This window comes from Rhinolophus ferrumequinum, chromosome 15 (genome assembly GCF_004115265.2).
Source record: "Rhinolophus ferrumequinum isolate MPI-CBG mRhiFer1 chromosome 15, mRhiFer1_v1.p, whole genome shotgun sequence".
Classification (NCBI taxonomy): domain Eukaryota; kingdom Metazoa; phylum Chordata; class Mammalia; order Chiroptera; family Rhinolophidae; genus Rhinolophus; species Rhinolophus ferrumequinum.
Genome location: NC_046298.1, coordinates 35,456,027 through 35,483,978, shown reverse-complemented (window position 1 = coordinate 35,483,978; position 27,952 = coordinate 35,456,027). Strand labels below are relative to the sequence as shown.

The window sequence follows — 27,952 nt, the reverse complement described above, 5'->3', positions numbered from 1 at the left end:
GTGGAAATGTAAATTGGCACAGCCACTATGGAAAACAATATAAAGATTCCCCCAAAAAATAAGAATAGAGCTACCATATGACACAACAATCCCTCTTGTAGGTATCTACCTGAAAATGTTGAAAACATTTATCTGTAAAAGTATATGTACCCCTATGTTCAATGTAGCATTATTCATGATAGCCAAGACACAGACACAACCTGAGTGTCCTTCAATGGATGATTGGATAAAGAAGATGTGATACATATATACAATGAAATACTACTCAGCCATAAGAAAGGAAGAAATACTGCCATTTGCAATGACATGGATGGATCTTGAGAGTATTATGCTAAGTGAAATAAGTCAGACAGAAAAGGACAAGAACCCTATAACTTCGTTCATATGAGGAATATGAAACAAAAAGTGACAAAAAGCAAACCTCATGGATAATAAGGACAACAGAAGGGTGGTTACCAGAGTGGGTGGGGGTGGGGGGGAGTATGAAGAGAGTAAAGGGGGTCAAATACATGGTGATGGAAGGAAACTAGGCTTTTGGTGGTGAACATATAATAGAGTATACAGATGTTGTATTATAAAGTTGTACACCTGAAATTTATATGATGTTATTAATATATTACCCCAATAATTTTTTTTAAATAAAAATCACTACATACAATCCATAAAGAAATATATAAAGAACAAAATTGCCATTTGCCAAAGCCATGCAAGCTAGAGTGGGATGACTTGATATGAACTTCAGAGAAATCACCAGTACAACTCATAGTATATGGACAATCTTTATGACTATTGCAGAAAAATCACCAAAGACATTCAAACTGCAGAACAGGGCAATCTATCAGACTGTCACTGCCTGCCTTCACTCCATCTGAAGATGCTTTGGGGGCAGACATCTTGAAATCTCAACTGGCTGCCTTCAAAACTCAGAAACTGAAACTATAGTCTGCTTCAGTCATTAACCATTATTTTTCTTTTGTTTCTATAGCGATACCTCTTGTTAACTACATAACTGTTTGCAGCATAGGCCTAGCTTTGGCAGCCTACCTGCATCTCCGCCTCCTGAAATGAGACACAACTGTTTAACTGAACTACTCAAGACCGAGACTAGTTTAATGAGATGTGGAACAATCTATCAAACGAACTTTGGAAATTAAAACTTCTCAGGAAGTTGCAGAGGAGGGGACTGTAGCGGTTCAGAATAAGTCACCCCAAGATGTGCCTCTGTAGTATGCAGATTATTTTGAGCTAAAGGCAACCGAGACCCTATAGGCTGTCGACAAAAGAAAGTCCAAACCTATAGAAAATTTTTATAATTGAGGACTGGCCTGGAAGCAAGATCTCAACAGATTGAGAAAATCTCCAGAGAATGGCACTTTTGTAGTTCATTTTGTAGATACCGGATATATAGGTAGAAACAAAGGAGAAAACGTAAGGAAGGTTACATGAAATTCATTGATGGTAGATTAAGGAGGCAGGAGAAAGCAAAACGGGGAAATCTCTAGGGTTGGATAAAAAGTAAATGGAGAGTTACACACTTCTTTTACATTGGTTAAGTACAGGATAGTTAATATTTAATATTCACAGTAAATGGGAATGGCATATACGCAACAAGATCATGCGCTCCCTTGCAGGTGGTTACAACATCCAAGGGATTGGAAAAGAGAATTATTTTGGCATTTCAAAGGTGTGTTAACCTAGATACACAAGAACAAATGATAGGATGTGCTTACTGCAAAGATAAACCTTTTATTAAGGAAGTTATGGGCTTGGGGCGCGAGTACCCACCCTGAACTGCCCAGTCAGGAATTTCCGATCAAACCATCCTGTGAGGTTACTTTGGTCACTAGCTTATCAGATTTACTACATACCCCCTTTTTTTGTTCACAGCAGGTATGTATTAAATTTGCTTATTTTCTCTTGTTAACTGTCTTTTATAGATTTAATTATTAGAATAGCTGAAAGAACCTTGAGGGTAGAGGAAAGTTTCTTTCTCTCCCACAGGGACATATGAAATCATGTGTCTTTAGTTTCCTGTGATGGGTGGCAGATAAATCTGGGTGCTTCCCCCTTAAGAAAAGCGAAGCGCTGCCCTATCTAAAAGCCACCTTTTCCCAGCGCCCCACCGGGTCAGGTGGGGTGGTTCAGGAGATTGGAGAGAGTTACGGGGGTCTGGCTGCAAGCAGGAGAGAAACTACTTTACCCAGAAGTCTGTGCAACGTGGGCCAATAAGGGACCGTGAAAGGGGCGTTTCTTGCGTCCCATATGGTTGGGCGGAATTTCCGGTGTTACTGTCCACCTGGTTCTGCAAACCGGACTCACCAGGACTGGCGGCCGTTCAGCAACTTGCAGAGAAGCACCGCAAGAAAAGGCAGCCACCTCCGCGCCGTGGAGGACCTGGAGGGGGGTTCGAGTGAGCTCACTGGATCGTGTCTCTCGCTGCTTCTCTTGGCCCCCGCTGGGTCCACGGATTTCGCTGTTGGTGTTATCACTCATGGACCTAGCGCAGGTAGGAGCTGGTTTTAATCGGGGATGTCTTCACCTTCCCCTCGCTGTCGTAGGGTCTGGGGGTCCTGGCATGGGGGTCACTCGCAGCCCATGGTATGAAATCCAGAATGGGGATTGCATGGAGAGATTCTCATTTCTGGCACTCCCCAGTTTGCGGCGTGGAAGGAGGACATGTAGCTTCTCAGAATCTCTCCAGCACACGCTGTCCGCGTGGACCTTCCCGCTGGGTGTAACGTGGGCTGTTAAGTGCAGAGACTCGGTGTGGATTCTGGCCGTTACCCGTTCCAGGACCGTGACCTTGTCTTAGTCCACTCATTATCTTTGGCCTACATTTTCTCGGGTATAAAATGAGTGTTACCTGTGGTTCCCTCTTGGTTTAGGGAACTGGAAAGGGCCCTGGTGTTGTATGTGTCTCTCCCCCAGCAAGAAAGAGTCCCCCAGAGCATCTTTCTGGACTCTTGCCAGAGAGGTGCATTCCTGGGCCGTGTGTTGATCTTAGGGGCTCACCCCAAGAAGAATCTGGCCCTCGGGCCTTCCTGGTTCTGGCCTCTACATAACTGATGAGTGGAGTAGGAGATGGATAGCCTGGGGGGAAAGGTGGTTTTGGAATTGCCGCTGCTCTGCTGGGGCACAGAAGATTGCAGGTCAGGCTGAGAGCCAAGAAGTCCCCTGAATTCATCTTTTGCAGTTGCCGTCTTGCAAGGGTGGTTGACTTGCCACTGACAGTAGTGAATCAATCTACCTGTTTAAGACAGTGTTGGGACGAGGTCCAAGAGAGCAGTAGAGCCAGCCTCTTGGCCCCTCATGGAACCGTAGTGGCTCAGTTATGTAACCCGCACATGCATAGAGTGCATCCCTATGTAAAGCACTTATGTAACCAGTTGGCCATCAGCTGTAACCAGTTGGCCGTTAGCCCCTGTTGTTCTGAATGCTATAAAGCTGTCGGGGAGCTCGGATGTTGCTTCCTGTGTCTCGATCAGCCACCCTCGAGAAATGTATTGGTATGAACCCTCTCTCTGTGGCTCCATTGTTTTTCTTCAGCCTCACCATATCCAACATTCACCTGCCAGGAACTGAGCTCCGGCGTTACACCTGGCGTTACACTTGGTGTAGTTGGCAGGATACAGTGGAGGCCGAAGGCAGGGAGCTGCTCCCCCGGAGGGTGTGATCCCAGAGTGGCCCCCTACTATGTTGTTTGCAGTAGCCACATTGTTGGAGACCTGGCCCCCCACCTCAGGAGTAGGAGGCAATGGATGGGTCCCCTAAGGTCTTGAAGGAGGCCTTATTGAAGTTGGAGGAGTCTTTTGAAAAGTGCACTACCCGGTGGCTGCAGGTGCCGTGGGCTAGTTCTTTCTCACAGCTCTCCAAAAGGTGGTGGAGCAGTCTCTGCACATGGTCGCAGGAAACCCGTGAGGAGCTGCACTGGGAGCAGGAAATGCGATCTGCCGAGGAGAAAACTCGGGGTCTTTTAGAAGCGGAGGTACAGTCTTTGAGGGAGAGGACGGAGCAGCTACCGTAGCGTGAGGAGGCCTCTCCCATAGTTGTAGACACCTCAGAGGAAGACAATAAGGACAAGGAGGGGTTGGTACTCACTCCCTGTTTCCAAGCCAGGCCCATGGTAACACAGAAGGTAAAGACGCAGCAACCCTTTGGGGCCCCAGGACAGTTGCCTCCCCTGCCCCAGGTGATCAAGTGTCAGGTGTTCCGATCATATACCCAGGCAAAGCTGGTGGACTTGGGGTACCGCTTCCAGCAGAAGCCCCCTGAGTCGCTGGCCACTTGGTTACTGTGGTTACGGGATGTGGGGGTGGACGGTCTACTCCTGATGGGACCAGAGATGGGAAAGTTGGCTTCTGTCACCACTCACCCTCCCTTGCGGCAATGGTTACAAAATGCTCATCAAACTTGGGGTAACTACTCCCTCCTGGAATGGGTAATGGCTGTGGCCCAAACTGCTTGGCCCAAAGCCGGTGACGTCCTGGCAACTGGAACCGCCGGTTAACTTACGCAGAGCTCCAGCAAGTATTGCAAGAGCTGGGCATGAAGAATGCTATTTACAGGGCCGGCCCGGTGGCTCAGGCAGTTAGAGCTCCGTGCTCCTAACTCCGAAGGCTGCTGGTTCGATTCCCACATGGGCCAGTAGGCTCTCAACCACAAGGTTGCCAGTTCAATTCCTCGAGTCCCGCAAGGGATGGTGGGCTGTGCCCCCTGCAACTAGTAACGGCAACTGGACCTGGAGCTGAGCTGCGCCCGACACAACTAAGACTGAAAGGACAACAACTTGAAGCTGAACGGCACCCTCCACAACTGAGGTTGAAAGGACAACAACTTGACTTGGAAAACAGGCCTGGAAGTACACACTGTTCCCCAATAAAGTCCTGTTCCCCTTCCCCAATAAAATCTTTAAAAAAAAAAAAAGAATGCTATTTACAATATAGGGACACACAGGCCAGATGAGGAGGTTTTTATGGCCGGTATGCTAGACATGATCTTGCAAACAGCTCTCTCTGCCCTCTTCGGTCCCTTGGTGGCCATTTTGGCACTATATGTAGGACAACCAATGAATGTTGTCACTGGCACTGTAGCCAATCTGGGAGAGGCAGAAGCTGTGCATGTATGAAAGGAGGTACGTAGCACCACCCAAAAGGGAAAAAGGACCCACTCGGGTCACCCAAACCCAAATGTGGGTTGACCTGCTAGAGGCGGGGTCCGACAGGGAGAAATTGGATGGAAAGTTTAACAAGATTCTGTTGGAATTGTGGCAGCAATTAAAGCTAGAACAGCCATTCAGATCCCTAAGAGAGAAGGAAACACCTGCTGCCAAGGCCTCTCCCTGTGTCTGGCGGTTTCACTACAGGACTACCTTGCCCCAAAACCCGGCCCCTCAGGGGCAGCAGAGGCTGATGATGGAATCCTTCGTGTTGACTAGGGGAAGGCCAAGAGACCCGCTCGGCGGAGGAAAGCAGGGACCAGAGGCCTTATGTTGAATTAGCTGTTTATTGGTTCCCCACCAGTGTGCACCTTGTCCTCGTGGACACGGGTGCGGAATGTTCGCTCCTGCAGGAGAATCCCGAATGCTTTCCCGAGCTGCCGGCTGACAGCTATGGTGGACAGTCCATCCGGGTAAAAGTGGTCCGTCTGGTGGATTGTGCCCGCACTTTTGCCGGTGTGGCAAATCATTTGGCTTGTTGGGTCTGTACGGAGCTGCCCACGAGTTCAACCTCCAGGTTGCTATGGAAAATTTGGCCAATCACTCCAAACAGCAACGGCTATATAAATGGACAGCAAGGGACACCCTCTGGGACATTACTTGGACTGGACTGAAAATCTTTCTCGTGGTCCCGATGAAGATGGTCCTCTCTAGCCTCCGGCTGGCGCACTACCCTATTGGCCATAGCAGGTGTCACCTGCTTTTTGGTGGTCTGCTGCTGCAGCCTTTACTGTTCTGTGGCTTGTGGATGCAATGCTCCAGTTTCCTCGCACAGGGTCCTTCGTGGAAGACACCTGTTGTGTAGATTTGAGACGAGACCCTGGAGGGGTGGAGTATTGGGACGAGGTCCAGGAGAGCAGTAGAGCCAGGCTCTCGGCCCCACATGGGAAAGTAGTGGCTCGGTTATGTAACCCACACATGCACAGGACGCATCCCTATGTAAGCACTTATGTAACCAGTTGGCCGTTAGCCACTATTGTTCTGTATGCTATAAAGCTGTCTGGGCTGCTCCAGAGAGCGCAGATGTAGCTTCCTGTGTCTCAACCCACTGCCCTCGAGAATATATCAGTATGAACCCTCTCTCTGTGGCACTGTTGTTTTTCTTCGGCCTTACCATATCCAACGTTCATCTGCCGAGAGCTGAGCTCCAGTGTTACACCTGGCGTTACAGACACTCACATGTGAAAAGCAAATCCATCACATATTCAGAGTGGATTTAAAAGGGGTGCTGCAATAAATCTAACTAAAAACAATATCACAGGGTGATCTCATCCTAAATGCCTAACTGGACAGGTCATGGTGGGAAGTCAGGCCCCAGGCCTAAAACTTTAGTAAAAGGTTTATCTGTGCCTTAAGCAAAATCTGTCCATTGTTCTTGTACTTCTAGGTTAACACACCTTTGAAAAGCCGGCAGTACTCCTCTTTTCTAGACCCCTTGATGTTGTAACCACCCTCAAAGGAGCACATGAACTTGTTAACTGTCCTGTACCTTACCTTCTCCCACTTTCACATAATCTTCCTTACTTTCCCACCTTAATTCCACATGTAAAGAAGTTGCAAAACTCATTCTCTGGAGATTGGAGATCTTGCTTCTGGGCAGTGTTGCCAGTTTGGCTCAAATAAACTCATAAAAATTCTCAGCAGGTTTGGATGTTTCTTACGTCAACATCAGTAAGCTGGTGTGCGGGTCCTTTTTAGACATAAACACACGACAGGCGCTGGATTGCCCTCTAGCGTGGCACCCTGTTTACGTTTGTCATAACCCTAATCACTGTCAGGACTTGTCTTATTTGTCCTCCATGTGGTTCCCTTTCTCACTTCATTTCATGCTCCCTCCTACGTCCCCTCCTTGCAGAGGCCTTCCACACTCACCCCATTTAAAATCATTCCAATCTCCGATACCCTCACTGTGTTTTGTTGTCTGTAGACTCCTTCTGGCCATTCGAGATCGTAGTTTTGCATTCCTTTTTGGGTACCTGACCTCCACCCTGGAGCATGGCCTCCTGTTCTCTGCCTTATCCTCAGACCTAGAACAGTACGGGACCTGTACCTGGGGCTCCATAAGTGGTTCGTGAGTGAGTAACTCCTCAGGGACTCCTACCGTGGCCTGCAAGGCCGTGCTACCTCTGCAGCCCCTTCTGCTCTCTCCCGTTCCTCCTTGCTCACTGCTCTCTAGCTAAGCTGTCGTGAACATTCCAAGCTCTTTCCCACTCTCGGGCCTTTGCCCAGGCAATTTCCCCAGCCTGGAAAATTGCCTCCAGATCTCTGCAGGGCTGCCTCCTTCCTCCCTTCCCAGCTCTGCCCCAGTGTCTCCTCTTAGAAGGGTCTTTCCCTGGCCTTGCTAGTTCTAGATAAAGCATCCCGTCCCCACCTCCCCATCTTCTGAAATCTTTGTGCACAGAATCTGGTATAGTTACAAAAGCAGACACGACGGCTTGGCTCATTTTTTTATTCAGAGTGTGCTGGGAGCAAAGAGGAACAATAATGACTAAAACAACCGTAAGAGCTGGCCTTCGTTTAGCGCTTGATCTGTGCTGAGGCAGAGTTATCCCCACCTTACAGTTAGGTTTTTATCATCCCTACTTTATAGAAGAGGAATTTCAGGCCCGCCAAAAGTCGCATAACCCCTAAGTAGCCAAAAGTCAACACGTGGTACACTGACCACCACAGCCTGTGTTCTTAATCACCCTTCCACCCACAGTGGACTAGGGACGCCTGGAGGTTACACCTAGTGTGAACTTTGGAAGGCAGGGAGGTGTCCCTTTGACATGTGGACTTGGGAATGAGGGGGGTGGCGGACCTTCCAGCCAGATGGAAGTGTGTATACACAGGCAGGGAGTATCTCTGAGGTGGTCTCAGGAGAGTGAGATTGTGTGATCTTTCACGGATGCTCAAATTCTGTTTGTGTTCCTGAGACACATGACTCTGGGTGACTTGCTAGAGCTGCCTGAGCCTCAGGTCACTGGCTGTGCCGTAGAGATGATAATGGTGTTTACATCATAGCTGTGGGTGGATTAAGGAAAGCAGGGAGAACACCAAGCACTGACATGTGCCAAGCACATGTGTTTGCTTCATGAACATTTTTTCTTGAATTCTCACAACCACCTAGAGAAGTGGGAACTACTACTGTATTGATGTGGAATCAAGGCTCAGAGAAATAAGTTGACCTCCCCCAGAGTACAGCGCAGGCAAGTATCATTCCCAGTGGGCTAGACTCCAAGTCGGAATCTAGTTCCAGAGCTGGAACATGGCTGTGAAGCCTCAGCGTGGCTGAGCACACAGTAAGGACCAGCAAGCCTCAGCTGCCACTGCTTTTGTCATGTTTGGTACTTTAATCATTGTCGTGGCCTCCGTACTCCTCTTCATTCCCAAAGTGCTTGTTGTCTATGCCTCTCAGGCCACATGGCCCTGCCAGCGTCTTGTGTCTTTCATGAATGGTTTCGGCATAGAAAGCTTTTGTCTCTAACACAATCACATTCTATCCAACGGCTGTGCCTGACTCTTTGGAACCTGTCACAGAGCTAGTCTCCCAGGAAGTGCTCAATGATACGGGCCTTGCGGCTCTGTGGTCCTTTACCAATGACTGGGCATCGGGCTCTAATCCCACCTGACTGGCCCTGGACCAATGAAGCTACCTCTGTTTCACTTTTCAGGTATCAATTACCTTCAAGGATGTGGCAGTGATCTTTACCCAGGATGAGTGGGGGCAGCTGAAGCCTGCCCAGAAAACCCTATACAGAGAAGTGATGCTGGATACCTGTAGGCTCCTGGTCTCTCTGGGTAAGGCCTCACTGCTCCTTTCTGTGGGGACCTACAGCCTCCTTCATTCCACTTTTTGTTCAGAAGATTTCTATAGGATGCTTTCTCTCCACCTCGCAACCCTAACATGTATTGGTTTTACCTTCTCCTGCCTTGTCTCCTTGTATCTCCCTTAGGGAATTTTGGGCAAGAAACATAGTTCCCTTCAAAATGTCTCAGATACCGAAGGAGAAGGATTTGTAGGAGGCAATATGGGTTTCTTTTAATATTCAAGGGCAAGATGTCCAGTTGGGTACCATGACAGGCTAACATCAGGAAATAGAAGAAATCTTGATTAGATCTTGGCCTCAGGGACTTCTGATCTTTATGTCGCTTTGTGAGTCTTCTTGTGCCATTCTCAGCAGATTGGCGCTTTCTGCCACAGGTTGTTGATACCAAGAAGTGGCCACCCCTGTCCTCGTTCTAAGAAAACCCCCAATTACTTGTCTCTGCCTCTCTCTGTTTTTTTCATTCTCTGTCTTCCTCTCCACCTGGCTGTCTGCACCAATATCCTAGTGGCAGGAAGTAGCCACCTGTGGCCACACTCCCCTTTACCTCTCATTCCAGCGCTTGTCACAGGCTGGCCGTCATCTGTCCATTGCCCAGATTCCCATAAGATGGAAACTGAGTGGCCAAGCTTGGCTGGTTCGTGGCCTAGTCAGCAGGACCCATGGGCAATGGGATGTGGTTCTGAAAATAAGAGAACAAGACAGGACACCAGGGGGCATCTTTCTTTACACACAGTTCATGTAAAAGGCTCCTTGGCCCCTGATGCCTACCTGCTCATCCCTTGTGTCCTGGAGGCTGGGCCATGAACCTCTCTTGGCACGGGAGACCATTTTAGGGAGTACAAATACGAGAAATGGCATTGATAGACGATCAGAGAAAGCCGTTCCTTTTTCCCTTTCCTGCTTGCTGATTGCTTAGGGAGGAAGTACCTGTTTTGGGCTGTCTTTTTTAATGCCCCTTTGACTATTGGTAATTTCCCTTTTCAACAGAGGGGACAGCCTCAGACTCACAGCCCTGGGCAGGCAGTGTGAGTCCACGGAGACTTAACGGTGCTATTTTGATTTTCTTGTAGTAACTTTCCACTTGTGACAAATGAAACTGGTTTTTCAATTTCTCACGTTGACACAAGATTCCCTTTTTGAAGACATATGTGAAAATTAAAAGTGAGTCAGTGTAAAGAAAAGCAATTAATAGCAATGGGCATAAGGAATGTTCTATGAGCGCTGGTGCTCCTGGGTCCTGTGGCTGCATTTGAACAGTTTGGAGAGTTCTCTAAAATGGAGTTCAAGGGAGATGGATCGGCCTCGACAGCCAGCTCTACCTCACTCAGCCTTTAGGACCCAGTGATGGTATTCTTGGCCTTGGTTCCCAGGTCACAGATCAACTTGGACAAGAGCAGCCTTATTCCGAGGTCTCCTCTCTGTCCCGAAATCCCAGACAGCATTGAGACATTTCTTTTTGGTTTTGCTAAAATATGCATGTCTTATTTCTTTCTCCATAAACAGGATGTCCAGTTCCCAAATCAGAGCTGATCCACCTACCAGAGCACAGGCAGGAGCGATGGCTGGTGAAGAGAAGCCTCTCCCAAAGTGTCTGTCCAGGTGGGTGGCCAAGATTTAGGCAGTGGGTGTCAGGGCAGCCTTAACTGTGAGGGGACCACTGCCTCTGGAAGTCCGGGGGAAGCTTCTTGTGGTCCCCTTGGGTGCCTGGTTGGGGTAGAGCCCTTTGTTTTGAGGTCCCTCTGCCCTCCCACCTCAACACATTCTTTACTGCTGCCTGTGAAGAACCTGTTCTGGTAGGTACGAGTGAGGCTCTGGGTTCCACTGCTTGCTCTTAAAACCTGCCTTTGCCCCTCACCAGCCCTGTGACGATCGGGAAGTGGTGTGGCGTTTTCGTGCCTCCTTTAGCTAAGTTAGGCGAGGTTAATGCCCACGGCAGTAACAGATAACCTCCAAAATCTCAGTGGCTCAACACATGAAAAATAGTTTTCTCACTCATGGCAGGGTCCATGTGGGTCAGCGTGGGAGTCACATCACGCAGTCACTCATGTGCCTTCTGTCATCCATATGTGGCATTATGGTTACCCTGGCATCATTCTGCTGGCAGAGGGGAAACGCGAGGAAGGATCGAGTCACACCCAGCTGCACACACACACGCCATTTCCCCTTGCATTCTGTTCGAGAACTCAGCAGTGGGCCATCCCTCTTAGGATGCAGCAGGGATACAAGCTTTAGCTGTGTGCCCAAGGAAAAGAGCAGATGGGTTTGTTTTACATCGATCCAGTCTGCTGCACTCAGCCTACTCTTGAAAACTGAAAGTGGTAATAATTTCTAACTCATTGGGCTGTTTGAAGGTATAATCATTTAAGGCATGAAATTGCTTAGCACCATGCCTGACTCAGCTATTAGGATCTTTCATGCAATGATCTCAGTCACAATGCGTAATATCTCACATGTCCTTGTGGACTCAGAAGAGAAAGAGCCATCTTACTGTACGTGCCTATACTCTGCGTCCCGCCTTCCTCCTTTCATTTATCCATCTTCCCATTTGTCAGCCAGAAACAATCCCTAGCTCCGTTGGCTTCCTATCCCTTCTTTACTATAAAACCTTGTAATGACGAGTAGGGAAAAGAAAGAGGAACATATGTTAGTATGGGAAAATTAATTTATTTAGCAATATCTAATTAATTTATTTAGTAATATGCAATAGCAAAAGACAAAAGCAATTAATAGAATATGCTAATGACAGAAAGTACAGGCAGTTAAGACAAAGATATATATAACTATATCTATCTATCTATTTATCTATCTATATATAAATAACAATGATATGTCAAAGAAGCTCACCAAACCGTGGGAAAACAATACTGGAACAGTTAGGAATCAAAACCTTGCCAGGTCTGCAGCTGGGAAAGCTGAGGCGTCTCCCACTGCTGCTTGCTAGTTCCCAAGCATGCTGCAATGATGAAAAATCACCAAGGACGGACGACAAAATTATACTGCCTCCTGAGGTCTGTTTTATATATTTTTTCAGATGTACCTGAGAGCCAAGCATCTTGTTCTTGCTTCCCCCTCCGGGAATGGCCAGTTCTGGGAGGGTTCTGCAGTTACTGTGATAAAAATATTGCTTATCTGGCTGAAGGGCCAGTTCATTCAGACAAACAATTCTTACTGTTCTCGCCTGGGACCGTCAGCCCAAGGCCTTCCAAAGTCTGGCAACATGCCTGTCACATCATTCTGATATAACTTAGTTGCTTCTCCACCTCATCTGCTGATGCGGGCAAAACAGACAGAAAGCAACATCCTCCTGAATCTCTCCTCCTGGGAACGAGACAAGGGAGAAATTTTCTTAACCCTAAGCTAACCAATACCTCACGTGCAGTTTCTCACGGGAGGGAACAAAAAGTTAACCAGCACCTCACATGCAGTCTGTCATGTGAGGGAACAATCTAACAGACAAAAGCTCACATCATACAATGAAGGCAAATTTTTCTAACATTTTCCCCAAACCTCAAGGTGACATTTGGCCTCGTGTGCCCCATACCTGGACGGCTGAGGGCAGTTGGAGCCATCGAGTGGGTTGATGCAGAGCCGTGGTCTTGCCCCTCTCCTGCTTCCTTGCGCTGCTCAGCCAGCTCTGTCTAGCCCCTCCTCAGCCCAACTGAGTCTCTGGTTCCAAACACTTATCTTTCAATTATATTCCACATGTTCCATCAAATTCCCCATGCCTAGAAATCACGATCTTGCCCGTGCTTCCATCTTCCACAGTTTCCCTGGGTGGCCCTGTCACTCAGACAGTGAGGAAGGTGGGAAACAACCTTGTACAAACCCGTGCCACTCTGCCTCCATCTAACCCAACAGCCAGCCATCTTCATCTTGCCTATCTTATGTTCTTCACACCGAGTGACTCCATCACCTCCACCACCTCCGTGAGCTCTGATAACATCCTCGTCTAAGCCCTCACCACCTTTTGCCAGTATGATGCCAACACACTGCTCACTGGTCGGCCCACATCTGCTTTGTTCTGGTCAGCTCGGTCTCCTGGACCGGTTCCCCCATCCGCTCAATCATTGATCCAAACATTGACCGCTCCCTGAGCCATCGATGATGTCTCAGCATGTGACCTACTACTTCATGTCCTGCTCTTGCTCCTCAACCTTACAGATTCATCTCTGTCTCATACCTGTGGCTTCCTTTCTCACCTTTTGGAAGAGGTCTTGCCCCCTGCCATGGCCACTTCCTGCATCAGGGACCCTGCTTCTTCACTTATTTTCTGTTTCTTTTACATCTTTATCCTCCCTCTATTAACCATAAAAAAACATGCTCAGGGTGCTTACTTGGGAAAAACAAAACACACAAAACAGTCCTGCCTCCATGGCAGTTTCTAAATGGTGTTGACTACTACATGTGTACAACCAGACTCTTGGGGGGGTTGTCTTATTCAAGGAAAAGTCATCTACACTTGACTTCCTTAGCTCTACTTTACTCTTTATTTCTTTTTTTTTACTTATACACAGCAGTGTGCATGTGTCTTAAAGAGTTCAGTCTCGGGAATTTTTACATAGATGTAAGCCTGGGTAACCACCACCCCGGTTGACATACAGAGTACTTCCAGCGATTCAGGAGACTTCTCATGCTTCCTCCTAGAAAGATAACCAGGATTGGGACTCTATCCCCATAGATTAGTTTTGACTGTTCTTGAATTAATAGAAATGGAACCCCACCGTATATTCTCTGTCATGCTTTTGTATGGTGGTGAGATACATTCTGTGGTTGCATATAGTTGAACTCTGTTCTTACTCAATACTCGGCAGTATCTCATTGTAAGAATGTCCTTTCTCTTTTCTCGCCACTTTGATTTTTTTCCTGTATCTGATATTATGCATATTCATCTTCTTGTTATTTTTGGCGACATAAGTACTCATTTCTGTTGGGAATATATACAAGAGTGGAATGGCTGGATCTTAGGGAAGGTATATGATTAACTTGAACAGAAACTGCGGAACCGTTTCGCCGGGCGGCCTCGCCCTTTCACACTCCCACCAGCCACGTGAGGGAGTGCCTCATCAGTGTGTGGTATCTTCCGCCACCCCCGCCCCCCGTGTTTTTCAGGCCGGGTGGTGAGGAGGCTCAGAACCACAGCGCCGAAACCGTTCTTGACGAGGTTGCTCTTACCCCTAACTGCCAGGAGTAACAACAGTAATAACGACCCTGGATAAGGCGCGCAATTGACCGATCGTCAGGCTGTGCCAGACGCAAGGTTACGTCTTCACAGGTATTGTTAACGCTCATGGCAGCCAGTAAATTAGGAACTGGGACTCCCCCAGTTTTTCAGATTAGGAAATGGAGATTTAGAGGCAGTTAACAATTATCCAGATGACTTCCTGGTAGAGGCAGGATTTGAACTGAAGTGACCGTCTTCACAACCACTCTCTACTGGTTTTTGATGCGGCAGAAACTGGTCCCACGTGATTGCACTTGAGCTGTGGTGGCATTTAGTCCCATTGGTCCCTCTTTTCCACTTCCGACTGCGTTGTTCTCTGCCGCTTGCTCTGTTCGCCCCCTCAGTATTAGCGTCAGATGGCATCTGGCGGCCTTTTCTGCTTATTACTGTAATTAGTCTCCCAGAAGGATCCCCCTCTATCTACTTAGCTCTTCACCTTGAACCTATGCATGTTGTGTCCCATATCCAAGCCGCAGTCTAGGCAGGGTAGTCAACAAACGTGGATCGCCTTTCCGACGCTTGCATTGTATGAAGCACTGCTCGTGTACCGTTCCACTTCATCTTCATAGTGATCTGTGAGGCAGGCTCTATTTGTAGCTCCAATTTTTAGGTGAGGGAGCAGAAGCTTGTGGAAGTTGAATGGCTTACTGACAGGCTCGAAACTAGCAAGGTTGTTGCTGGGATTTGAGCCTGGGCTGATTGTCTCTGGGTACCCACATGAACCACCATTCTCTGTGCCTTCTAACATTCATAATTGACACAGGTGCAGAGAGTTCTATTAATCATAAAGCTTGGTCTATAACACACCCTCATCATTTGTCAGTGAGCTGTCGTGTTTACCTTATTTGGAAACTTTTTCCAGTCATTTATTACCGCTAAAAAAAATTATGACGAACACCAATAGCCAGTGTAAGAACACAAGCATTGCTAATATCCTGTATCAATTTATATACTTCTTCCTTTTCCCATCTTCTCCCACAGAGAATCACTTCCTTAAAATTTGCTTTAATAATTTCATTACTTTATATGTGGAAGTGTTTTGTGTTATAAATTGAATTTCTTATGTACCGGGGGTGCCAAAAAAGTGTATACAAGTGGACACTTTGGTCAACGTTGCTCAAGCAGTAGTTCGCCGCAATCAGAAGTGTCTGGACGCTGATGGTAACCACTTTGAGCACCTCTTGCAATTGCAGAAGTCAAACGTAACTTGTATTCATCTTTTGTTATTGGTATATATTGAGTATTACAATTTTAATACAGGTTTCCTTTCTTAAAATGTGTATACATTTTTTTGGCACCCTCTATAGATGGTGCATTTTAGATTTTCTGTTTTTTGTGTTGGTTTTGTTATTTTGTATCTTTTAAGCAATTTGTCCCTTTCATCTAGTTGTCAGCTCATTGCGTGGTTTAATTATAGTATCATACCTGTTCGTGAGCATACTTAAACAGTGCATTGTATGGTGTTTTTTATTTAACTTCTGATAAATGGTGTCACAGTTGATTGCTATGGTTTGAACGTGTCCCCTCAAATTAATGTTGAAATCCTAACCTCCAAAGATGATGGCATCAGGAGGAGGGGCTTTTGGGAGGTGCTTAAGTCATGAGGGGAGAACCCTCATGAAGGAGATCAGTGTATTATAATATAATCCCTAGAGAGATCTCTGGCCCTTTCCACCATGTGGGGACACAGTGAGAAGGCGCTGGCTATGAGCCACAGGAAGGCCCTCGCCAGAACCTGACCGTGCTAGTGCTTTGATCTTAGACTCCCCAGCCTCCAGAACTGTGAGAAATAATTTCTGTTGTTTATAAGCTACCCAGTCTGGTATGTTATAGCAGCTCAAATGGACTAAGACGTTAATTTAGTCTTCTGAAAAATGCTTTTTGAAAATTCAGCATTATAAGAATCATGGTGTGTGAGCCATAGTTTTCTTTCTCAAAATACTCTATTATATCTAGTATATCGCAATGTATTTGTCCATTTTTGTGGTCCTATTTCCATAATTATATCCAAAAAAATCTGGCTACACTAAACTGATCAGTAAATGATTTAAATCCATTATTTTTTTCCTGTGGTCACCCCCTGCTGCTATGAAGAATCTTATATATGTGTAGTCATCCACATGTGCAGGAGTTTTAGTTGTAATTTTTTTATGAGTGGAATGAATGACTGGATGATGGAAAACAACTTTACAAAATGTTGCCCAGGGTTTTGTAAAGTGGTTTTACCAATTTATTAACTTCACCAGCAATGAATGCGAGATTCCACAGACCACATCCGGTTCCACATTTGATATTGTCAGGCTCTATAATTGTATTCAACTGCATGAGTGCATAGTGATTTCTCACTCTGGTCTTTATTTATATTTGCTTTGTTTCTACTGAGGTTGAGCTCATGTGTTTTTTGGCCAATATATATCTTCTGTGAAATATAAGTTCATGACATCAAGAAGATATCATATATATCTTCTTTGAAATATATCTTCTGTGAAATATAAGCCTATTTTTCTAGTAAGGGTTTTATACTGCTTTAGATTTTTAAGAATGTTTATAAATTCCTATATTAATGTTCTATTAACTATATATGTAGCAAATATATTCTAGTTTTTGCTGTATTTTTTCTTTAATCTGTCTGTTGACTAGAACTTATTAATAATACTTTTTCACCATACGTGAATTAATTTTATTCAAATACAACTTTGGTATTGTCATCATCTAATACAGCATCCATCACATATTTTCTCCTGTCTATATTGTGTGAAATGAATCATGATTGATGTTAGAGATTTCATCCCAAATCACAAGTTCCCTTAATACTGTCATTAGGAGAATTGTTTCCTTTATTAAAATATTTTTATAGGTGTAATTGTGATACCACATTTAACAACTTGTTGTATAGTTTTCAAAGGAACCTTCAAAAGTTCATTTTTAACTAAACTTTTTATTTTCGAATCATTTGAGGTTTATAGAAAAGTTAAATAAATGATATAGTGTTTTTGTATACTCTTCCTTCACCTATTATTGCTCCTATGTTAATATCGTATTAATACATAACTATGTTGCACATGTTAAGTTTAGTTTATTAAGTAAACTCCAGACTTGGATTTTACCAGTTTTAACACCCATGTCCTTTATCTTTTCCTGGATCCAGTCTGGGGTAACATATCTCATTTGATTATGTGCCCTTAGTCTCTTCTAGCCTGTGATGGTTTCTCAGTCTCACCTCATTTTTCATGTTGTTGGCAAGAATTCTAGTCATGCATGTTGCAGAATGTCCTTCAATTTGGTTTCGGTGCTACATTACTCATGTTTAGCCTGGGGTAAGAGGTTTTGGTAAGATTAGCACAGAGGTGAGTGTCCTTATCATCAGCTCCTGTGAGGGATACATAATATCCACACATCACTGCTGATGGTGACTTTAGTCACTAGGTTAAGATTATATCGACCAGATTTCTTCACTGTGAAGTTATTATTTTTCCCTTTATGTATTCTCTTCTTTGGAAGTGAGTCCCTAAGTCCAGCTCACACTCAAGGGGAAGAGAAGTACCTACATATATTATTAGGAATCCTCTATGTATTATGATAACTTGTCACGTCTCCCACATTTATTTATTTATCCAATTGGTCCTTTATCAGTGTGGACTCATGTACATTTGTTTTATACTTTGGATTGTAATCCAATATTATGTTTATTTGTTTTATTTTGCTCTTTCAGGGTGGCTTCTGTGTCCCTTTGATATGTCCCTATTCTTTAGTTTTTGAGGACTTTCTTATTTTCTGGTACTATGAGAGGCCAGATTTCTCCCTTTTCCCTGTCTCTGCCATGGAATCAGCTGTCTCTCCAAGGATCTCTGCTTCCCTGTCCTAAGTACTATCAAACAGTAGTACTGAGAACCAAGAAACAGTAGTACTGAGAACCAAGAACAGTAGTACTGAGAACCAAGTACTGGGGGGGCATGTGGCTACAGTGTTGCTTCTAGACCTTCTCAGAACAGAGCTAAGGAATACAGGTGTGTACACTATACTTATTTTCCGACTCTAATCGTGTTGGACATGATTCACTCTAGCCATCCCTCTTTCTTTCTTCTCTGACCATGACAAACCTGGCTTCTATCTGTCTTATCTACCATTTATTGACTTATTTTTTCAACTCAATTATACATGTAAAGTAGTTTCCCTGGGAAACAAATTTACCATCTAGAGTAAAATGTTTATGTGTACGTATTTGGGAACCACGGTTGCGAATGAGTTAACTATGCAGAGATACAACTTAAGTTACGTGATTTTCCACTGCACAGGTGATAGGCACCCCAAACCCCTATGTAGTTCCAGGGTCAACGGTAGGTCGTTTTGTCTTTAGCCTTACATTGTGCATCCAAAGCACCATTTTCCAAAATTAACTCATGTCGCCTTATTCCACCCGCCCTTCAATGAGGTTATGCCTTACGTTTATAATTCACTTAGGTTCATCTGTCACAGTGTGCGTTTCCTCCTGGGATCCCCTGACATCCTATTTTTTTGTTGTTTGGTTTGGTTTGGTTTTAATTTGCACACATTTCTATTCACTGACTGTAATGTACAGTTCTTTGGGTTTTGACAAATGCACAGAGGCATGTCCCCCTACCCCAGCACAATACAATACAGTTAGTTCCGTCACCTACAGGTTTCCCTCGGCACACCCTCTATAATCAGCCACTGTCCCTTTCCCCATTCACTAGCAACCCCTGATCTGTTTTCTGTTTCAATAGTTTTACTCTTTCCACAATGATATGGATGGAATCTGTTACCTTTTGAGTCTGGCTTTTTTCACTTGCAGAATGCATTTAATATTCATCCACGTCATTGACTGAATCTACAACTCATTCTTTATTTTTGCTAAGTAGTATCACAACGTTTGGATATATCAGTTTGTTTATCTATTCACAGTCTTGGCTATTTCTGGTGCTTGGCTATTTATTACGAATAAACCTGCTGTAATAATTCACATACAGGTTTCTGTGTGAATATAAAATTTCAGTTCCTTTGCGAAAACATTTAGAAATTGGATTGCTGGGTTGACTTCAAAATGACTTCCAAAGTGGTGATACCATTTTGCATGCCCACCGGCCATGAGTAAGTCTGTGATCCATACTTCACCAGCATTGGGTATTGGCAGTTTTTTTCTTTGAATTTTAGCCATTTCTAACATATGTAGAGGTAACTCATTGTGGTTCTAATTTTCATTTCTCTAATGACAAATGATTATCATTAGACAATCTAATGTCTAATGACATATGCCCCATTTTCACATGTATAACTTCTTTTGTGAATTGTCCAGATCTTCTGCTCATTTTGTTGTTACTGTTTTCTTATATTTGAGTTTTAAGGATTCTTTATAGACATGAGTCCTTTATCATATATATGATTTGCAAACATTTTTCTCCATCTGTAGCTTATTTCATTCTCTTAACAGTATCTTTCATAGAGCAAACATTTTTAATTTTGGTAAAGTCCAATTTATCAATTTTTTTAACAATTGAGCTTTTCTTATCAGAATATTCATTGCTGAACACTATGTCTCACAGATTTTCTCCTATGTGTTTTTCTAGAAGTTTTATATTTTTATGTTTTACATTTAGGTCTATGATCCATTTTGAGTTATTTTTTTCTATAAGATGTGTCAAGGTATATTTTTCTACTCCTTATAAACATCCAGAGTCATTTATTGAAAAGACTATCTTTCTCCATTGAATTGACTGTGCATCTTTCAAAAAGGAGCTTACTATATTTGAAGGTGGCTATTTCTGTGTTCTCTGTTCTATTCCACAGATCTATGTATGTTTATTCTTTCATAAACATACACCACAAAAGCAACACCACAGTTTTGATTACTGTAACTTCAGAGTAGGTTTTAAATTGGGTGAGGTATATTTTCTGACTTTATTCTTTTTCTGAATTATTTTGTCGATTATACTTCCTTTGCCTTTTCACATAAATTTTATAATTGCCTTTTTTATATCGTCAGAAAGAACTGAATGGAATTTTCATTGGGATTATGTTGACTTGAAAGATTAAACTTTTTTTCCCCTTATGCTTGAAATTGATTTACACTTGGTTTACTTTTATTTATTTTTTTATTGGGGAATATTGGGGAACAGTGTGTTTCTCCAGGGCCCATCAGCTCCAAGTCGTTGTCCTTCAATCTAGTTATGGAGGGTGCAGCTCAGCTCCAAGTCCAGTTGCCATTTTCAACCTTTAGTTGCAGGGGGCAGAGGCCACCATCTCATGTGGGAATCGAACTGGCAACCCTGTTGTTCAGAGCTCGGGCTCTAACCAACTGAGCCATCCGGCCACCCCGACTTGAAAGATTAAATTGTGGAGGATTGACATTTTAGCAGTTCTGAGTCTTCCAATTCATGATCATGGAATATTTTTCCATTTATTTAGATCTGATCCGATTTTTTCCACCAGTGTTTTGTAATTTTTAGCATACAAATTCCACATGTATTATTAGATTTGCACTTAATCCATTCTATTCCGTAGGTTTTTAGGAGTCTCTTTTTTTTAATCATAAGTGGAATTTTGTTGATTGATTTTTCTGTCTGTTGATATAATCACAGTTTTCTTTCTTTCTTTCTTTTTTAGTCCTTTAATAGGGTCAGTTACATTGATTTATTTTTATATGTTGAACCAGCCTTTCATTCCTGCATTGACTCTCTGTTCTTTGAGATGTATTAATATTATCTTTCATATTTTGGATTCAGTTTGCTAATATGTTGTTCAGTATTTTTGTGTCTTTGATCTTGAGATATTAGTCTGTAGTTTTTGTGATATTGGTTTTCAGTTTTAAAATTAAGGTAATGGTGACCTCATAAAATGAGATGGAGAGTGTTCCATCCTCTTCTGTTTTCTGGAAAAGATTATATAGAATTGATATTTGGTATTATTTCTTCCTTAAATGTTTGGTACAATTTAGCAGTAAATCATCTGGCCCTATGTTTTAGCCCTTTATTCTTCCACATAAGATCTAGAATCATCTTTTTAAGTTCTATGAAAAACATTATTGTGAATTTGTCTAGAGTGTATTGAATTTATAGATCCATTGAGGAAGAATGAACACCTTTATATTGTCAATATTTCCATTTACATAATGCCTGTATGAAAATATTTATAATTTTTGCTATCTAGATTATATCTGTTTTGTGTCTTTTTACCTGGCTATTCCTCTGGCACAGCAGATTCAATATATCTGCTCGTATTGTGCCCACTCTACCTTGTAAACTTTGGGAAATAGCAATGACTGTACTCATTGGCACCCCAGTCAAAATCGTGGGAACCTGCTTGCCTTCTGCCTCTGTGTGTTTCTACCTCCATGTCTCCAACATCCTCTCATGCCCTAAAATTCTCCAGGCATCTGGGTTTCACTCAAGACTGATTTTGTACATTCTGTCTCCTTTGCCTGCAACACCCCCTTCCACTTCCTCTGTCAGGCAGTTTCTACTTCTCTATTAGGAAACAACTCCTGGTGCACCTCCTGGGAAACCTCTTGTGATTTCTCTCTCTCTCATCTGGACCAGAATTAGTACATCTTACTTGTGCTTTCCTAGCACGATGATGAGAGGTTCTCTCTTAGAGCCAACATACTGTATATAATGTCATCATAATTCTGTCCACCCTCCTTGACTCAGGACTATAAGGAAGATTCTTTCACCAGACCTTCTGTTCTCTGCCTCAGCATCCCCTCTTGAGTTTTCCCCGTTTAAACGTTAAGAGCCCAAGGAACAGAAAAGAACAAAATCATAAACCCGGGTTTCAGAAATGTGAAAACATAACAGGCTCAGAGGCGTTATTTTCCCTCAAAAAGTGGTGATTTTGTTGCTTCTGTGTTGGCGTCACTAATAGGTCACTCTTGTATACTGAATTCTTTTTCAGGAGCCAGAGCAAAATCAGAGACTACAGAGTCAACCACTTCTCAGCTGTTCTTGTCTGCGGGACCCTCACTTCAGTTATGGCTGAGACAGGGAGCTTCAAGGAACTCCAGGACTGGAAAAACCAAAACTCAAGAAGGGCCATCAGAATTGCAGGAAGGAATCTCAAGGCCAGTGACAGAGCCCCACAAGAAGACTGGCACTGGGAAGATGAACCCTAAATGCAATGAGCTTGGGACAGATGACAGTGTACACTCAAGGGTTTTCCAGGAGCGAGTCTCTTTAGTAGGTGTTCTCCATGACAGTCATGCACACAGACGAGTTAAAGACCCCATGAATCAAGCAGGGAAGAACCGTTATGAATACAGTGAATGCCAGAATGTCATGAATCGGGATCTTGTACAGGACTGTGTCCATGCCAAAGCAAAGCTCTATGAGTGCATACAGTGTAGGAAGACCTTCAGGTGGACATCAGACCTCATGCAGCACCAACAAATTCACACTGGAGAACAGCCTTTTGAATGCAAAGAATGTGGGAAAACCTTTTGCAACAGTTCTGCTCTCAGGCGACACATGAAGAGTCACACTGAAGAGAAGCCCTATGAGTGTAGTAAATGTGGAAAGGCCTTCCTCAACCATTCTAATTTAATTAAGCATTGGAAGACCCACACTGGAGAAAAACCCTTTGTATGCAAAGACTGTGGGAAAGCCTTTTGCTACAGATTTAATTTGAGCCAACACATGCAGATTCACACTGGAGTGAAGCCTTACGAGTGCAGTGAGTGTGGGAAAGCTTTTTGTCGCAAGTCACACCTTACGGAGCACAGGCGGATTCACACAGGAGAGAAGCCCTATGAGTGCAGTAAATGTGGAAAATCTTTCTCCTTCCACTCTGGTTTTGTCCAACACAGTTGGATCCACACTGGCGAGAAACCCTTTAAGTGCAAAGAATGTGGGAAAACCTTTTGCTCCAAGTTTAATTTGTGTCAACACATGAACATTCAACACATTGGAGGGAAGCCCCATGCATGCAATAAATGTGGAAAGGCCTTCGACCAACTCTCATCTTGTAGTCATCATATGACTCACACCAGATAAAAAGCCTTTGCGTGCAAAGTCTGTGGGAAAGCCTTTTGCTATAACACTACTCTATTTCAGTAGACACATGATGATTCACACTGGAGAGAAGCCCTGTGAGTGCGTCAAGTGTAGGAACGCTTTCATTCTCAAGTCCCACCTCATTAAACACCAACAGATTCACATGAGATAAGCCAGGAAATGTGGAATTGCTTTCACTTAATATTCATCTTTATCCAGCATAATAGGATCCTCACTGTAGGAAATGGTATTTTTTACTACTTCATGAAATAACCAAAATGCCTCCTTTGCTCTCATGTTCCCATGGTTAAATCCTCTCATTCACCTCTCCCTTGCACCACCATGGCCTGTTTTCTCCAAGGCTGCTGGCTCCTGGCAGGCCTGTGAGGTGTTTCCTGCGTAGGGTAGTGCTCTGGAGCCATAACACGTGGTGTCAAATCCCAACTCTGCTGGCTAGGAGCTGTATCGCCATGGGCGGGTTACTAAATTTCCCTCTGCTTCAGTTTCCTCAGTGGTAAAATGGGTAATTTAGTAATGTAGCACTTACTTCACAGGGCTGTTGTGAGAGTAAATGGTCTCATGTATGACAAAACTACGATAGAATTTGTTGCTGAGTGAGTGTGGATTGGCTGTTATGACTCCACTGTGTCATGGCTGGATTCAAGATCTTTCTGGAGCAATTTTTGAGGTTTTTGGTTAAACAGCATAGACACCAGAGACGGTCAGACCGAGATTCCCAACTTGGATCAGGTGCTTACCATTTTCACCCATTTCAGTAAATCAAATTATTTTCTTGACCTTCTTTATCTTCCTTTACAAATGGTGCCTTTCAAGGAATCTGCATCATTAGGAGCACCTAGAATGAATTATTTCATTCCGTTTTACTTAGGATGTAAAAAGAGTCTAAAACATAAAAAGCAACATCAGCAAGGTAGTGGAACAGGAGGTGCCAGCCTTCATTCTGTCACAAACTCCAATTTGACAATGATTCACACACAAAAATGCCTTCTCGAAAGCTCTAGTATCCAGGTGAGAGGTTTCAGCACTCAGGTAGAGCAAAGAAATGAGAAAAGATGCATGGTAGATAGGATCAACAATTTCAGTTTACTTCATCACCTCTACCTAAATCCATTTAGATAAGCACTGAGAGAGAGAGTCTCTCCACTCAGAAGTTCTCTTGTGGAAAAGTGAACTGTTTGACTTTGTAAAGCCAGGGTCCAGGCCCGCCCCAGCAGACCTGGGTTCCAGCAGTTTCCAGGGTTACTGCAGCTCCCACCCACCTACCATCCTAGTGGCCTGCACCCAGAGACCCAGGCTTAGTCCTTCCCCAGTGCACCCTGGGGCCGAGGTACTCCCCTCAGACTCAGGTTCCAGACCTACGTGCCCAGTTTCCAGGCCGGGCCCTCTGGACCAGCATCCATGAACACAAGCTGTAGGCCCACCCCAGTTGTTCCTGGCATCAGGCCACCCCTCAATCTCAGATTCTAGACCCAGCTCTATGGGCCCAGGTTCTATTCTACCCCATATGACCCAGATGCCAGGTCAGCCCTGGGAGACCCCGGCTCCAGGCCTGCCACATTGGTTCCTGGTTACAGGCCAGATCCTATGCATTCAGGCCTGCTGCCGAGGCTTAGGCCCCAGGCCCACCCCAATGCTAGGTCAAGCCCAGGCTCCTGGCCCGCCCATATGGATAGGCTATGTGATTAGGTACTTGACTGGCCCAGTGCCGTGGTCTCGGTGATTGTGTTGGTGTCAGGCCAGCTCCTACAGACCCTGGCACCAGGCCTTTCAACCCAGGGACTCTGGTACCAGGCTTTCCTGAGAAATCCACCAGCTGCCTCTCCCAGAATGTCTGCACAATCTGATTGGTGAAAGGCTTTCCATGTTGAAGCCTATCTATTGTTACTGGAAGAGGTAACTTGTTTAAATTTGCAGACACCAGTGCAAGGCTGCTGGGATTATGAACAATCAAGAAAACAGTGCCACCAAAGGAATGAAATAAAGCATCAGTAACTGACCCTAAAGGTGTGGAGATCTACAAAATAGACTGAAAAAATAATTATCTTAAGGAAGTTCCGTGAGCTCCAAGACAGCTAAGCAGATAGACAGCTAAGCAAAAGCAGGACAACTGAACAACACAAGATGTTCAACAATGGGATAGAAATCATAACCAAGCAAATTATGGGACTGAAGAACAATGACCGACCTAGCAAATTGAATACAGAGCTTCAAAAGTGAACTTGATCAAGCAGAGGGAAGAACCAGCGAGTTCAGAAACAGTCCTGAAAGTACACAGAAACAAAAAGAGGAAAGAAAGAGCAAAGAAAGTCTACTGGACTCAGAGGACACTAAGCCCTGACATTTGTTTTTGCTTGTTTGTGTTCATAATGCAAGTACCTGACTTAACTTTGATTGTCAAGGCATTCATTTCAAAGAGGCATCTGCTTCAAAAAGAGCTATCTTGAATTAACAGATTGCCAGCCACACAAATAGCTAAAGAGCCAGGCGGAGGCTCCTTTGTTTTAGAGGTCTTTGTTGATATTAGGTTGGTGCAAAAGTAATTGCGGTTTTTGCAATTAAGAACCTTTTAAACTGCAATTACTTTTGCACCATCCTAATAATAACTGACCACTTGGACTACTTGTTTTCTCTTCCGACACTTTAAATTCCCACCCTTATATTTTAAATTCACCAATAAAGAGTGAGCCTGTGAAACCCTAGGCCCCCACCCTCAACCCCAATATAAGCGGAACCCTACGTATGCTCCCTCTACCTGCAAATTTGCTGTGTGGCTCCAGGTGTACTGTGTAGTTTCCAGGTCTTGTAAATAATAAACCTGTATATTTTCAAAGTTTCCTGATGGTTATTGCTAAAGGGTTTCTTGCAATCGTAATAAGAGACACATGGACTGATCCAGCCACAACATTGGTTATTGATAGGCTGAGACCAGAACAGATACCATCAAGCAAACCAATATACAGTCAGCCTTTTGTATCCACAAGTTCTGCACCATTGGGTTCAACCAACCATGGATCAGAAGTATTTGGAAAAAAAGTTACATTGTTGCTGACATGCCATGTAGTCAGGCCTATGTAGTTCAGTACGATGGTTGCATCTGTACTGAACATGTACACTTTTGTCATTATTCCTTAAATAATATAGAATAGCAACTATTTGTATTAGGTATTATAAGTAATCTAGAGATGATTTAAGATTATGGGCAGGATGTGCTTAGGTTTTATGCAAATACTATGCCATTTTATATAAGGGACTTGAGCATCTGCAGATTTTGGTATCCACAGGGTGTCCTGGAGCCAATCCCCTGTGGATACCAAGGGATAACTGTACACATGGAAGTTGAAAAAGGGGCAGAAAGCTTACTTAAACAAAAAATGGTTGAAAACTCTACAAATCTAGTGAGGGAAAAGGATATCCAAATTCAAGAAGCCCAAAAGAGGGGTGGCCAGTTAGCTCAGTTGGTTAGAGTGCGTGCTCCTAACAACAAGGTTGAGGGTTCAATTTCCACAGGGGATGGTGGGCTGCTCCCCCTGCAACTAAGATTAAAAATGGCAATTGGACTTGGAGCTGAGCTGCACCCTCCACAACTAGCCTGAAGGACAACAACTTGACTTGAAGCTGATGGGTCCTGGAAAAAACACACTGTTACCCAATAAAATTTTAAAAAAAGAAACCCAAAAGATACAGAGAAATTGAACCTAAAGAGTTGTATAGCTAAACACATAATTAAGTTGTCAAAAATCAGAGAATTTTGAAAATAGTAAAAGAAAAATAACAGGTAAAAATAAATATATAGACAAATACATAGTAAAGTAAAACTAAGGATGATTCATAAATCATTTTTAACCCTAGTATAAAAATTAAAAGTTACGAATAACAGTAACCAAAAGATTAGTAGATACACAATAGAAAAAAGAAATGAATTCTGACATCAATAATAAAAAGTGTGTCAGGAATAAAAATGTATGTAATTGAAGTTAAGTTGTAATTAGCTTAAAATAGACTGGTATAACAATAAGAGTCTTATGCAAGCCTCATAGTAACCACAAAGAAATGCAAGAAAGAGGAAAAGGATCAAATGAGAAAAAAAACTCATTAAGAAAAAGTAGGAAGAAAGGAACAAAAGAACTACAAAACAAATGAATTAACACAATAGTGATGGTAAGCCCTTAACTATCAATAATGACTTTAAAAGTAAATGGAAGGAGTGACATAAGCATCATGGTGGACTAAGAAGACCCATTTGTATTTCCTCTTAAATCTCTAACTAGTCAGACATCTATAACCCAACAAAGGTTCCTCTACTCAACACACTAGCACACCTGAGAGAGCCACATATCTGAAGGAGGACATACTGGAACATAGGGAAAGCAGGATGGGGTAAAGATGGGGTGGTGCCTGCAGACACAGTTCCCTGGCCCCTGCAGCTGAACCTGAGGCCCCAGCCAATATAGTAGTGATGGAGAAGTTGGGGTGTAAATAACAGTCTTTTCAACAAATAATGCTGAAACAACTGGATAATGAGACAAATAGTGATGTGACAACATGAAAAGAATGCAGTTGGATTCATACTTCAACTATTAACTCAAAATTTATAAAAGACCTACATGTAAGGGCTAAAACTATAAAACTCTTAGAAGAAAACAGGAAAATATTATTGACGTCAGATTTGGCAAAGGATTTTTAG

General features: G+C 43.7%; 1 protein-coding gene across 2 annotated transcripts; it reads left to right on the top strand.

Annotated features, from left to right (window-relative positions):
* The first annotated feature begins 2,292 nt into the window (after nucleotides 1-2,292).
* LOC117034957 (zinc finger protein 599) lies at nucleotides 2,293-26,234 on the top strand. Of its 2 annotated transcripts, XM_033128493.1 has the most exons (4): nucleotides 2,293-2,506; nucleotides 8,869-8,995; nucleotides 10,528-10,623; nucleotides 22,154-26,234. In XM_033128493.1, exons 1-4 carry the CDS (start codon nucleotides 2,492-2,494, stop codon nucleotides 23,245-23,247), a joined length of 1,332 nt encoding a protein of 443 aa, XP_032984384.1. In that variant the 5' UTR covers nucleotides 2,293-2,491; the 3' UTR covers nucleotides 23,248-26,234. The 2 variants fall into 2 exon arrangements, with proteins under 2 accessions (XP_032984384.1, XP_032984385.1); XM_033128494.1 differs by lacking the exon at nucleotides 10,528-10,623.
* Nucleotides 26,235-27,952: the final 1,718 nt, after the last annotated feature.